Consider the following 14,289-nt stretch of genomic DNA (forward strand, 5'->3'; position numbering starts at 1 on the left):
ACTATGACAAGCATTTTCCAACTGGCCCCTTCCTGCCTCTCTAGTCTGTCCAGCTCTTGGCCATCCTCCCCATAGTTGCCAAAGTTATGTCTTTAAAACACACATACATCTGACCATACTTCTTTCCTATATAAAAGATTGAAAAGAAAGATTTCTTATCAATGCCGTTCTATCACCAACAGGGTAAAGTCTGAACTCCTTAGCACATGATTCCTGACACTGTGGGATTTGGCTCCACCAACCTCCATATCCTTATGGTCCATCATCCACCTTCCTACTCTGGCTCTTGACACTGAGCCATCCATACAAGCATGCTCCAAGTTTCCCAAGTGTACCTGGTTCTCTCAAGTCTCTGTGCTTCTACACATGCTAGTCCCTCTGCCTAGAATGTTCTTTCCCACTCTTCTGGACACACTTCAACCTATCTTTCAAAACTAGCTGAAGGATAAGGTTCCTTCCTTCATAAAGCTTTCCTGGACTCCTCCAAGAGAGAGGTAATTGCTCTCTGTTTTGTTCCCCCTTTCTCTACATCTTATCCCGGCTCCCACTGTGCTATGATTTATTTGTAGAGTATGAGCTCCTTGAGGGCAAAGATTCTTGTCTCATTCATTATTTTATTAAATTTCCCTAGTTTCAGGAACAAAACCAGACAGCCAGGAGATGCTACTGAATGAACAGATATGACCCTTCTGAGCCCCTTCTACTTAGTCATCTTCTGTGTTCACTTATCTCTGTGTCCCAGCTCTTATTATTGACATAAATGATTAACTTGTCTACTACCCCAGTGAAATGTAAGATCCTTGAGAGCAAGTGACTCTCTTATTGGGAGTGCCCTTTCAATAAATATTTTTTCATCAATGAATGGATTCCCTAAGTTCATGTTGACCAGGGGATTTAGCTTCCCCTGCCCAAATTCCCTTCACCAGAGGAGAGATAAACCACCCAAATTTCATCTCAACTTCTTAAGCCACTCTCTCAGTTGGTATCAGAATAGCACTGATCAAAAGGGAAGTGTAACAATGGCTAACTCCCAAGACCCTGAATACAGGACAGGAGCAGCTAGGGCTCACTAAATTTCTTATTGCTCAGCTATTACCCTATGGGTGAAGGTATTACTGGACCAATTTCCCCTCAAGCTGCCTCCCCATCTGAGCTCTGCATTTGCAATTCCACAGAGCAATCAGAGATAAAAAATAGGCAGTAGAAGTCACCCTGGAATTGGAGCCCAAGGTTCTTGGTCCAATTCTCAGCTCTGCTATTTGTTTAGCTCTGTGTCCTGGAGCACAATTACTTTAAAGCTTTTCTCGCTTATTAAATATGGATCATAATACTTACCCTGCTTATCTTTTAGGGTTATTGTGCCCTTTCTCAGTTCTTCTCTGCCTTTTAGGGATTTGGTGCTTTGCTCTGTCCACAGCAACTTAGTTTTGGTTTTTCACAGTGGCATGGATTGGTCTAGGAAGTTAGGACTCTAAGCCAAGAGATGTTTAATCTGTAGGGGTGGTTTGTATCCAAGAATGTACAACCTTTTCATATAACTAAGTCTAGAGCTATTGTCCACAACCCTGGGTCCATGCTGCATCCAACAGAGAATGCAGACCTTCCTGGCACCCATTTCAGGCAAAATCCTTTGGTGAAAACCAAAGACTTTTCCCTGGAGGCCAACCAGGTGGACATAGGCATGGATGGGGCTGATGTGGCTTCGTGGCAACAAGATGACCATGTCCCAGACTCTGCATCTTCTTAGCTTCATGGCAGAGAATATCTGCTGAGCTGGTGTTGGTGACCAATGGGGTGTCTCTTTGTGTCCTTCCCACCCTTAGGAGTTTTACCTCAGAGTGCTGCTCTGATAACAAAAGTAAATCTATTTTTAAGTATTAATTAAAGCTATATATTTTATGTATACTCAGATTCTTTACTATCTGAGGCCATTTAACAGTCTTACAGAATAGAAAATTTTTTCTTGGTGTCTGAAAACTAGCAAAAGTCCAAAGACTCATCTTAACAGATGGTCTTATTCCTTTCTTACTCAGCCTTTTGAGCTAACACATGGATAGACTCATTTTCCTTCTTCTGATGATAGATTTTTATCAGGGACTGGGTTGCTCCATCCATCCAAGGAGCTTGGGTCTATGGATATGGATACTTTTATGTGACATCTTTTTTCAGCCAACATTTCTTGAGAACACTCACATTTCCCATTATCACTTCTACCTACTTTCCAGTAAGGAATCATCTCTTCCTCTGCCCACTCTTTCTGATCATTTTCTTCCACTTTCTTAGGACTTTTGGAAGGGAAACTTCCCCTTTCCCATGGAAATAAGTGACCAAGTTTTGAAACAGATGACCACCTTAATAGTAATATAGGTGTCACCCTGTAGCTCTCTTATCCATGCTGTCCATTTTTGTGCAGTAAGAAGATCACATATGTCTCATTCTGGCTCACCTAGCCAGGTCTCTGTTCCCTTTTCCAGCTCCTCTTCCTCTCATTGGTTCAGTGAAACAGGTTTGTGTGGCCAGGAGTCCAGATTCATGGATAGAGATAGGAGGTGGGAGGACAGAGGTGATGGCATACTTCCTCCTTCTCTCAAAACAAACTAGACCCCGGGTTGGCATTCTGTCTTGATTGCCCTGGAAGTCTGATAAGGTTAGTGTCAGCTGTGTTACAACATTCCTTGGGTTAGAAGTAACCCCTGACTGGTGGGTGCTTCACTGTGAATATCTGGTGGGAGTCTGTAGCTTTAGGCTTCCCAGAGTACAGTGACACTTGTAACTGTGCATGACTTGTGGGGAAACTATGTCAAGGTGGACCCCGCACCCCTCGTTGTGCGTCTCCTCTCCTTCTTTCTAAGCTATTATATTGGGGCTGAGAGACTAGCCCTACACTAGGATATGGAATGCAGCAAGGACCCACCTGCAGAGAGGGTAAGCTGGACCTGCCTTGTGGAGGCTGTGGTTCCTGTCCTAAATTCCTCTAAGTGAGTCTAGTGCTAGCTGTGCTGTCTGGTAGTTCTGTGAGTCTAAATGCCTAGTTGAGGCTAAAAATAAATATACCCCTAGAGACACTGCAGGCTCCACCTGATTGCCTCTTTCAGAAAGTCCCTAAAAGGCTGATACTTTACAACCACTTATGCAGTACTGGGTGCTTTCCCTCAACTGGCCAGAACACTACAGAAGAGAAGTGACCAGTACCTGAACTTCACCCTTAAAACCACCATCATCACCACTGATTATCATCACCATCATCAAAATCACCATCATTTCAACCACCACAAGAATTTGTGCATTTCAACTACTATCCATTACCTTCCACTCTCTTGTTTAGGTCACATATTACTCTCTTTCTGATTTTGTCTCCTAGCATTTTCTTCTATGGACAACCTATCTTAGAAAAAAAAATGCTGAACTGAGAGTCCTCCTCTGCTGCCTGAGTCAGCCTAAGACAAATCCTTCAGTATAAGTTTCACCATCTGAAAAATGGAAAAAAAGTTACTGGCCCTGGGAAAATGCACTCAAATGGAATTAGCTCCTGTTATAATCAACAAAATGATAGAACAGTCTAAACTCTTTAAAGGTGAGCTAGTCTAAATATAAATATATCTGACCACTTTTGGACAGCACCAAAAGCAATTACAGTTCCTATGCATCCCCCTCTTGTCCGATGGCTGTCTCCAAGCAGTCACTGGCTTGTCAGAGCAGAATGGATAGATCATGGTGTGGCTTTGCACTCTGGGAAATTATATTCCTAAAAGCTTAGAACGAATGAAAGCAATATTAAAACTCTCAATATTTAGCTTGTTGTGCTGCTTCCAGAAATTGGGTGACTGATGTATGTATGTACATAAGAGAGAGAATTTCAGAGATAGAAGTGGGCTGGGGGGAGGCAGATGGAGAGGAGCCAAGAAAGAGACAGAGGACATGACGGTTCTGTGGAGGCCTACTCAGTGGGAGACACTATGACAGGAGAAACCAGAGTGCCAGGAGGGCCCAAGCAGGAAGGGGTGCTGGGTGCTGGGTGGCTCAGAGCCACAAGGAGCAGGACTGTTTGTGATGGCTCTTCCTACACCTGAGTCCAGGTGCACTCAAAGTCAGAGGTGGCATCTGCAGATGTCCCATAAGAGATACTGAAGACTCCTGCTGTCTGATGCAAGAGGATAATGGAAAGAGCACTGGACCACTAATCAAGAGATCTTGCTTCAAATCACAGTTCAGCAATCTTGAGCATATCACTTCCCTTCTCTGGGCCCCACTTCTCTCAACTTCAAAGCAGGAGTTGTACAGGTTGATCACATGTTCTCTTCTATGTTCACGTCTCTTGGTCTTCAAGTCTGTGGTCCCCTGAATGGTAGGTGGTATCTATGCTCCTCTTTGACTCCCATGCTCCCTCCGGGGGAGGTGCAGTATGCTTCCATGGCCCACCCCCAACCCCCCACCTCTGATCTTGGGTTCGTTGATGACTTGCATTGGACCATGGGTTGTGGGCAGAAGACACAGTGTGCCAGTCCTCTTGTGCTTCTGCACCTGCCTAGAAGAGCACACTCAGCAGTTCCTACCTCTCCAGCCTGGGCCCCAGCATGAAGAGACACTCAGAGCAGGCTGGAACCCAATGCACAGTCAGAAGCTAAGCCGCGCCAAGCCCAGCTGAGCCACAGGCACCATGCAGACCCATGAATGGGAAATCAATGCTTGTTGTTGTGAGGCACTGCAATTCTGGAGTTGCTTGTTACCATAGCCAAAGCTGACTAATACACCACGTGTTGGGCAAGCATGTCTCACAGAAGCTCACATCAGGGACCAGTCAAAAGCCTGCCTGAAGGAGAATGAAGGGCAGCTGGAGAAGCTCCTACAGGCTCTCCACTGCTGCCCCCCTCATGCCAGAGCCATACACCTCCATATGGAGACACCCCTGGCTTCTGGCAGCAACAACCCACGCCTCAGCAGGGTGGGAAGGGATTTCGGTGGAGGGGGAACTAAATTAAAATGCTCAAAGTCAAATTCCTCCTTATTCACAGTCCTCTTTCTTCCACAGTCCTCCAAAACTGGGCAGTCTGTTTCTTTCACTGTCTAGGTGCCATAAAAGGCCGCCTTAAAAAAGGCTCTGGAACTTAGGGTTGATGTATTGGTTTAGTGAGCAGGGAGAGGCAGCAAAAAGCTTAGACAAGTATCCAAGCACCAGCATCACTAGTCTCTGGCTGCTGTAATCAGCATGCAAGTCTCCAGGCCTCTCTGATTCCTAATTTAAAGAACTCCAAAGAAATCCACATAGCATCCTCCTAGCCAAATCCTAGCTAATAGATGTTTTCTTGCCAAACAGAGCAGTGTAGCATAATTGATATAATATACAAAGTAAAGCACAGAGAAGACCACTGTGGAACTTAAGTGCTGTCAGCATCATGGCCTAGGGGACAACCTGAGAGTTCCAAGTAGGATGTATGACTAGGGCTTAACCATGCTTCATGTCGTTCAGAGAAAACCAGGACCTCAGTCATTTGAATGAAGACTCCATAGTTGAAAACCGTAAGCATTTTGGGGGGAAACAGAAAGACTCAGCCCTCCACCAACCAACCTAACATACTAGAAGAGGAAGGAACATAGATCTGGGGATGGTGTGAAGGAACAGGCAGGAATTAGAGTGGTGGGTTTCCAACTTTTTTCTGAAACATCGAAGACTTTAAAACAAAGTCTTACCTAGAAGGGAAACATATGTAAATGGATAAAAGTGTAAAAACTAAGGGTGAAGCAAGGGTGAAGATTCAGAGCCTCTCTGTGTTGCATTCCACTGCCCACTCCCAAAACTGGTTTCCTTGAAGCTGTGAGTGGAACACCAGGACTACACACAGTTTGAAAAACACTAGACTAGAGAAATCTTGGGTATTGTGATAGGCTCATGGAAAGCTGAGAAGGGGGACAAGGGGCGGGTATCATCATGGCTGTTTCTGGGCATTTTTCTGTGAAGAGGATGGAATTAAATGTATAATCATCCCTTGTTATGGCTTGGCAGCTATGGAGTACGCAACAGAGAAGAGGGCTTGCACATCCTGTCTGAGGCAGATAGTCTGACCAACTGACCTCTCTCAAGTCTTCTTAGAGGCGAGCCTCCTTATCCTTATCTTCAACTAGGCAAGAACAGATTTGCTCAGGAAAGATTTAGACCTTCCTTCTCTGGCCTACTTCCTCCCCCAACCCATCTACCCCTCAAGTCTAAGATGTTGGCTCCTCCTGAGCTTGCAAGTCTCAAGCCTGGTGCTTTGGCCTTTAAGAGGGAGGGATCCTGAGAGATTGGTCTAACTCACCGCCACGTGGCTCTCCACTTCCCATAGAGACAAGCCCCAGACCCACCTATGCACACCACGTCCATGAATCCGTACATCCCATAGCAGATCTGGAAGAGGAGGTCTTGGCGCTGCCATTTTGCCGAGGGACTGAAGGTCGACCAGATGAGCCAAGAGATACTGGCAATGAGGAAGAGGGAACCCAAGATGGCGGCTGCAATCTGCACCTTCTCAATGACTGTCAGAGAGATGGCCTGCCACTGCAAAGAAGAGAAGGGCAGGTTAGCTGTTGCTGGGACACCCTTACTCCATTTCCATTCCATCCCCATGCTTCTTGCTTCTGCTGCCTCGACCTCTCACCTCTGGTTCAGGATTTAATACAGGGCTTTTTAATTTGTAACACAATGGCTATTTTTACAAGTTTCTGAGTTTTATACTGCACTTTTAATATGGAGGAAACCTATAGCACACCAAATGATCAGAAATTATTGTAGGGAGTGAGTTCTGGGCAGCCATCACAGAGAAGGAAGGCCTATATAACTGATTATGATACAGACAGAGAAATGGGAAGCAGAAAGTAAAAATGCAAAGCCAGTGTGGGTGGTATTCTAGGGCCCAGAATATTCTTTCCGGAGCAACATTGTTTATTTTCACACTAATAGGTGCTTTTCACACTAATAGGACACAGGCCTTTCTTTTGCTTATTTTCTACAACAACACCTGGCGTGTCATTTAATATAAGTGCTAGGGATTACCAATTTAACAGACAAGCCGAAGACATGGGATGTGGGGGAGAGATAAGAAAAACAGTATAATTTACTGACTATATATAAACACTGAGATTTCATTTTTTTAACAGAAAAAGCACCATGCTAATAGCAGTATTGATGGATGGATTGAAAACTGGGGTGTGGGTGGGCTTCAACTCTGAAATTCTGTGATTCTATGGCTGGCCTAGGTAGCACAGGCGTAAGTGGACCTGGAGTTGGATTTTAGTTTGGGATTTATTCATGCTGTCACTCAACAAATATGCACTCTGCTAGGTGCTGGAGATAAAGCAGTAAGCAAAAACACGTAAGATTTCCATCCTCGTGGAATTTAAAGTCTAGAGAACACAGATGATCAAATAAATTTATTTACAGCTGCAATTTATCAGGCATAAGAGAAGAAGGTACACGAAACTGTGAGAGCCTTTGATGGGGGATTTGACTTGTCAGAAGAAGCAATGCTTGAGTTGGTGGGAGTTTAGGCAAAGGGAGGAGGGAAGAGTGCTCTAGGCACAGGAGAAGGCATGTGCAAAGGTCCTGTGGCAGAAAAAGCATAGTGAACATGAAAACCTGGAAGAAGGCCAGAGTGGGCGGAACAGAGAAAGCAAAAGGGAGTGTGGGGTGAGACAGCTGGGAAAATAAGAGAAGATCATGTGGAATCTTGAAGAATATGCACAGAATTTTGGCTTTGTCCTAAGAGTAAACATGCTGCTATTGAACACTTTTAACCAGGGAAGTGACAGGATCAGATGTGGGAAGGTAGAGGGCGGGACAGTCTTCTGATTGTAAGGATTTGTGTAAAGCCCTGCAGAGGACACCCCCAGCAGGCTTTTCAGCCTGAACGCCCCAGGAAAAGCAGACAACCTTCCATCAGCCAGTAGTGAGTCCTCGCTATGCATTAAATGGCCTCGATGGAAGCACTGATTCTGGCTCAGGAGGACTGACCAGTGGCCCCGAAGGAATTGTAACCATTGGAATACATTTCACTTGCTAGTCTAGATGTAGGACATCAGCCTTTACATTTAATTGTGCAGATAGCATTCCATTACAGGTAATTGGGCCTTTAAATTTTCCACTGCTTCCCCTAGCCTAGGGTTACACAAAACAAGGGAATTTTCCAGAAGATGGCCTGATCCTACAGACTCCTCTCAAACCCTCTACCACAAATGTTTTTTCCAGTGCCTGCCTCTCTGTGAAGAGGGTCCTTAACTGAGCTTTTTGTTTTGACCACTGGGTCATCATCAACCTTCACTTTCTCCTGCTCCAGACTTTAAACCCCCCCAAATGTAGTGGCGTAGAAAGGTCCCCTTAATCCCAAGAGTCACCCTAACCCCTGATCCCCCAAGCTGGCTATAGAACGTAAGCAGGGCCCCTGACTACTGTTTGAAACATGATGCACAAGGAACAGGGTGGGGTGCTGTGGCTGGGCTCTTCTGTCTGTCCCATGTGAGCCCCCACGAGAGGTGTGGGGAACAGAGCAGCAAAGAGCGAGCAGAGAACAAGAGAGCTCTGAACTCTCAAAGGGAAAATTGGTGAAGGGAGAAGGGTTCCAAACGAGGTTCTGATCATGGGATCAGGAGACCCTCCACGTCCTGGCCTCCTGTGCCACAGCACCAGTGAACGGAAGAGCCTGAGGACTGGATGTTTCCTTTCGCACCAGGAAGGGTCCCTGAGCAAGGAGTCGGGACCCAGTTCTGGCAGAGTTCTGCCCCAGCCTGTGCAGTGTGGCCTCACAGAAGTCAGTAAGTCACGAGGACTGTCAGTTTTCCCTTTCATAAAAAATGGAAATAATTGGTCCTGCCCATGTCCTAGAGTATTGTGAGGGCTGAGTGAAATAGCTCTTCAATCAGAGCTTTGAACGGGACGAGCTGCCATCATCTCCACTCTTCGTTATGTTTCAGCAAAAACACAGTGATGCACGTCAAGGTGGGGGACTCCTAAACGCACCCAGCCAAGTCTTCGCCTGCACACTGGAGGTGAGAGGAGCCAGACCCCTGTATGCAAGCCTGCCCCATCAGGGCAACCCTGGGTAAATTGTGCCTCCACTGTTTCATCTGTAAATTGGGAATAACAATGCCCACTGCACTGGGTTGGTTTCAGTTTTAAATGAGATAATATGTGTGAATACTTAGTGTGACTGCCCCCCCTCCCGCCCCACAAGCACTAACTAAACATTTATTAATGTAACTGCAGTTCAGGTGGCTCCCTCAGTTAAGCACTGACCCTTGATCTTGGCTCAGGTCACGGTCTCATGGTTCATGAGATCAAGCCTCATGTCAGGCTCTATGCTCAGAGTGTGGAGCCTGCTTGGGATTGTCTCTCTCTCTCTCTCTCTCTCTCTCTCTCTCTCTCTCTCTCTCCCTCTCTGCCCCTTCCCTGCTTATGCTCTGTCTCTCTCTCTCTAAATAAATAAATAAACTTTTAAAAAAATGTTTAAAATTTTAAAAATATATAACTGCAGTTCAGTTGTAGCAGAGAGGGCCTGGGGACCACCCTAAAAATCCTTTCTCAGTGCTGCTTCTGCCACAAACAGAATCTTGCAGAGTATCTCTGGGATAATGTGCCGTCACAACCACTGTCTCTCACAACTTTGGATGGGGCATGGACCGTGAGGTGCGTACCCCGAGACCTGGGAGAAATCTCCCCACTCTGACCGCAGAGGTATCCTGCCTGCTCCGTCCTGTCCTGCAGGTGGCTCAGCTGGGCTGTGGGAGCAGAAGTCAGCCCCACTGTGGCTATCTCACTCCTGGCTGGATCCGAGAAGCCCAGGGACACAAGCAGGACAATCTGGGCCACAGCCACACAACACTGCCGCTAGGCCAAACTACTTCCTCTTTCTGGTGCAATCTGGGAAAGTGCAGTGGCATTTACTGAGCACACACCATGTATTTCCAGGAGCAACAGAATCCAAGGGAGTCAGTCCCCAGTGTTCAAAAACTCACAGTTAAAGACATATTAGTAACTTAAATTAATACATCAGTATCGTCAATGCTGCCATTTGCTCACCATACTTAAAAAGATTAGAATAACCTTTTCTTTCTTTCTTTTTTCCTCCCAGGAAAAAATTATCCCTGAATGGTTTTTCATTCTATGAGTCAAGCTCCAGTGCCTGTTTATGAGCCAAGGGGACACTTTGGGGTAGTCCCGTGGATCTGGACTCTGACCCTTTTCTAAGGCTTGAGTGAGCTGAGAAGGAAGAAGAGAGTTAATACACCCCAGAGGGCATGGAATCAGCAGTCTCATGACACTGCTATTTTAAGACACTTCAAGATTTGAAATGAATGATTAAAGATGGAACCAGCACAGCGAGAGGCAGCTCTTATTCTGACCCCTCCATATACCATCAGGATGGCTGAGGTGCCTGGGAGTCTTAGGGCCTCCTTCCAGAAACGGTGCCCCCTGCTGGCCCACATGCATGCAGTAGCTCACACGCAGGCACGCGCACACACGCACGCACGCACACACACTCATTCCTGACAGTGCCTCATGTACGACTACGTTGTGTTTAAAATAAAACGCGCCAGACACTGCAGCTCCAGGTTGCTGGCTCACCCTCCCTGCAAAGACCCCACCCCCACAGTCACCCCGAACCACCGCCCTCCTGGGCTCGCAGAATCGACTCTGCCCCCTCCCCCAGAGAAAGGAGAAAGGAAACAGCTAGGTCGGGCCCCTGGAGCTCCCTTCCTCACTGGCATGCTGGCTGATTGTGTGGCAGCTCCATTGGCTGACCATGCACATGTAGAGGTATTTCCAGAAGCAAAGTGCTCTCTGTGCGTGTGGGTGCGCCTCGCAGGGACCGCTGTTGGGTTTGGAGGATTTTCGCGGCAGGGCAGGGCCCGCCAGCAGCTCCGGACAGGGCAGGAGGATGGGAGACAACAGGGTGCGGGTGCGGCCCTGTCCGAATCCCTGCGGCGGGCCCCACCCGGCTTGGCCCTCTCTGCCCCTCAGGGTCGCCCCTTCCCAGTCCTCCCTTTTCCTTCTTCCTTCCATTCTGTTTCTCGCCACCTCCCTCTCCTGTCTCTTCTCCATTTCCCCCTGTCCCTTGTCACTAGGAGTGTGGTGGTCCGTGGACCAGCGGCATCAGCATCACCCCTGGGTTGTTAGACATGCAGAATCTCGGGCTCCGCCCCAGACTCCTGAGTCACAGTCTGCTTTTTTTTTTTTTTAATTTTTTTTAATATATGAAATTTGTTGTCAACAGTCTGCTTTTTAAACAAGACTCCGGATGAACTGAGTGCACATTAAAGTCTGGGCAGTGGCCCTGAGTCTCCTCCCTCCTCATTTCTTCCCCCCCCCCCCCCCCCTTAGCTTTCCCTCAGTCTTCCTCCTCACACCCCTCACCCTCTGTCCTTTTTCCATTCTGCTATCGCCTGACCTCTGGTCTGTCCCTCCTTCCTTTCTTTTCCTCCCTGCCTCCCCTCCGTCATTTCTTTCTTTCCTTTCCCCTTCCAGCCAGCCAGCCAGCCAGCCAGCCTGCCATCTCTCCCTCCTTCCCTCCCTCCCTTGGCTCACTGATCCTGTGTACCATCTCACGCCCGCACTTCTTTCTTTCTAAATCTTTCCTTTCCCTTTGCCCCATCCCTTTCCCTTCTTACTGAGGCCGAGGAGAAAACACGAGTTTTCTCATCCCCTCTGCCCACAGGCCACTGCCGTCTTGCCCACGCGGCCCGGCTCGTTCCTTTTCTCCAGACTGGCCCGGACTCTAAGGGGAGACCATCCTCGCTCCCGGTCATACCTGCAGAGGATTCTTTGTGCTTATGGCGATGACATGATACTTGTAGTAGCACAGCTCACAGCTCCAGCAGCCCCGCTCGCTGATCCACTTGATGAGGCAGGGCTGGTGCGTGCACTTGACCGAGCCATCACAGCGGCATGGGCTCAGCAGCTCCCCCTGCAGGGAGAGAGGCAGAGGGCGGTGAGGTCCCCGCCTGGCGTGTGGAGCGACGGGTGGGGCCACCCAGGGATGGCAGACCACACCACTGAAGCCAGGTCACGGGCTTTGTCGGGAAGCACCAGAGGTCCATGGGGCACAGGGGAGCCAGGCAGCCTCAGTGAATTCAACTAACAGTTCAGAGCCTCAGCACCCATTGGGTGCCGCCCAAGGCCTAGGGTGCCTGTAAAAATGAGCGGGTTGGTGTCTATGGAAGCCCCTTGCTGTCCAAAGAGGGTGCCAGCCTGGCGGACTTCTCTGTGAAGGGGGTCTCAAGCTCTAATGCCCTCAGAGCCAGGCAGACCATGCAAGTGACACAGGCAGCCAGCTGGTAGGGACACGGGCCAATCTAAGGTCCAGACCCCAAGTTAAAGAAAGGGAAAGCCACTGTCAGCGCCAGCCCATTCTGCACGTGGGAATCTAGGGAGCGATTTTTATGTAAAGTCTCCCAATAGTGAGATGTCCACAACAAAGGCAAGTCTTCTAGACATATCGTGAGCGTCATTTTGCCCGAGTTTGGAGCTCTGGTCTGAAGCCTTTGCACTCCCCCGCAGACCAGCACGTGGAGACTCAGGTCCCTCTGTGAAGCCTCCCTCCCCGGGTCCCTGAGTGACTAAACCTTGGCAGGTGGGGGCAGGCCTGAATCCCAAGGACCTAAGAGGTGTGTATCCATCCCTCCAGGCATGTCCTTTGGGCCTGGCTGGGAGTGGCCACGAAGCCTAGTCTAGGGTAGGCCTGGAAGCAGAGAGGCAGAGGGCCTGGCCCAGCGAGATGGTGGCAGGATCTGAAGACCCTTGTGAGTAGACTGCAGAGATGGGCTTAGCCTCCAGAACACCCTGTGACGACACGTCAGTGACCGTGACTGAAGCTGGCGTGTATCTGCTTCCTGCCAGGCCCGACGTGGTGGCCCCAAAGTGCCTCTGTGAGCCTCCCTGACTCTTTTTCCCTCTCTCTCCCCTCCCCGTTCCCTCCTTCCCCTTCTGGCTTGTCTTTCTCCCTCCCAGCTCAGAGTCCATGGTTTCTACTTGCTAAATCCCACCACCCCCAAGTCCCTCATTTACTTTCTTAAGGACTTGACAGTTGGGCCACCCCCCTTCCCCATCCTGTGCCTTCTTCTGACCTACCCCAGGTACTCTTTCTCCTTACTCCCTATGCCTTCCCTTCCCATTCCAACTCGTTTATTGTGGACCCAGCCCTTCCACCTCACTCCTATCAAAGGACCCAGAAGATGTCCCTGTGCCCCACACTGGTGTGTTTGCGATTTGGCCACGTAAGCCACGTCCCTGCTAACTTGGAGATCCCACCATTCAGGAAACCACATCTTGTTCCCCATTTTGAACAAGCAAGCACAGGAGCACCTGACCTGTAAGACAGACATTTAACCCATGGTCTTTGCTGTTGACTGTAGAACCAGCTGTTCCCTCCAAAGATGCACAGAATCATCTTTCCCTTCCAATTCAACCCCTATCACTCAAAGACCACACCTTGGCCTGGATGAGGTCTACAATGTTCTTTTGTACCTGGTCTACCTGTCACACTGCTTCTCTATCTTCATGATAGTTCCAATACCACCTCCTACAGGGAGTCACCCCTGACTTTTCCAGGTTGAGCTCAGTTCTTTGATCTCTGAGTGCCTTGTGCGAGCACCTTGGGCAGATCCCTGTTAGAGCACTGAGTACCTCCTTATAAGGATCTGTGAGTATGCCTGTCTACTTGTCAGAGAAGCCCTGGAAGGCAGGGATGAGGGGTTGTTCACTCCTTTCTCCCAATGCCTAGCCCTCCTCCCCAAAGGCCCTCAACAACATTTGTGTTTGAGTAAATGAAAAAGTTAATCAAGTGTCTGTTCAGGTTCCCTGCACTGTCCCGAGGAATAGGGATGAGACTGCCCAGTCCAGGAGAATAGGGACCATGTCCACTTGTGGACCTCTGGACCCCAGCACCTTGCCCAGTGCCCAGCACTCATTGTATGTATGCGCCATGAATGAACTTGGTGGTAGAGACTCTCAAAGTGCCTGGTCCCCATACAACCCTTCCTGGTTTCCCACGCTGCTCCTCCAGTATTGACGGGCCCCCTTCACTGTGGCTCCCGCCCTTCCCATCCCCTCTGTTTCAGCACTTCCCCCATTTGTCTCTAGGTTACTACACCGTGATCCCTTACAGGGACAATATCTTTTCCATCTTTGCATCCTTAACACTTAATATAGTGCCTGAAACAGACTCTCCATCCAATATTGGTGGCAAAATGCATTCATATCTGTTTGATGAACAAGTTTTGCTCCCCTCGAACATGGCCAGCTCTAGCTCCAGGTGGGCAGCTGTG

The 14,289-nt window shown here is 48.5% G+C and overlaps 1 protein-coding gene across 1 annotated transcript in view; it reads right to left on the reverse strand.

Annotated features, from left to right (window-relative positions):
- The window catches only part of MARCHF4 (membrane associated ring-CH-type finger 4), a 108,098-nt gene that overhangs the window by 14,204 nt on the left and 79,605 nt on the right, over nt 1–14,289 (reverse strand). The window contains exons 2-3 of the mRNA XM_015066607.3: nt 11,775–11,930; nt 6,340–6,532 (exon numbers count right to left, since the gene is read on the reverse strand). Coding sequence (XP_014922093.2) covers nt 6,340–6,532; nt 11,775–11,930 — 349 coding nt within the window. The remainder of the gene's footprint in view (nt 1–6,339; nt 6,533–11,774; nt 11,931–14,289) is intronic.

The sequence above is a fragment of the Acinonyx jubatus genome, chromosome C1 (genome assembly GCF_027475565.1).
Source record: "Acinonyx jubatus isolate Ajub_Pintada_27869175 chromosome C1, VMU_Ajub_asm_v1.0, whole genome shotgun sequence".
Classification (NCBI taxonomy): Eukaryota; Metazoa; Chordata; class Mammalia; order Carnivora; family Felidae; genus Acinonyx; species Acinonyx jubatus.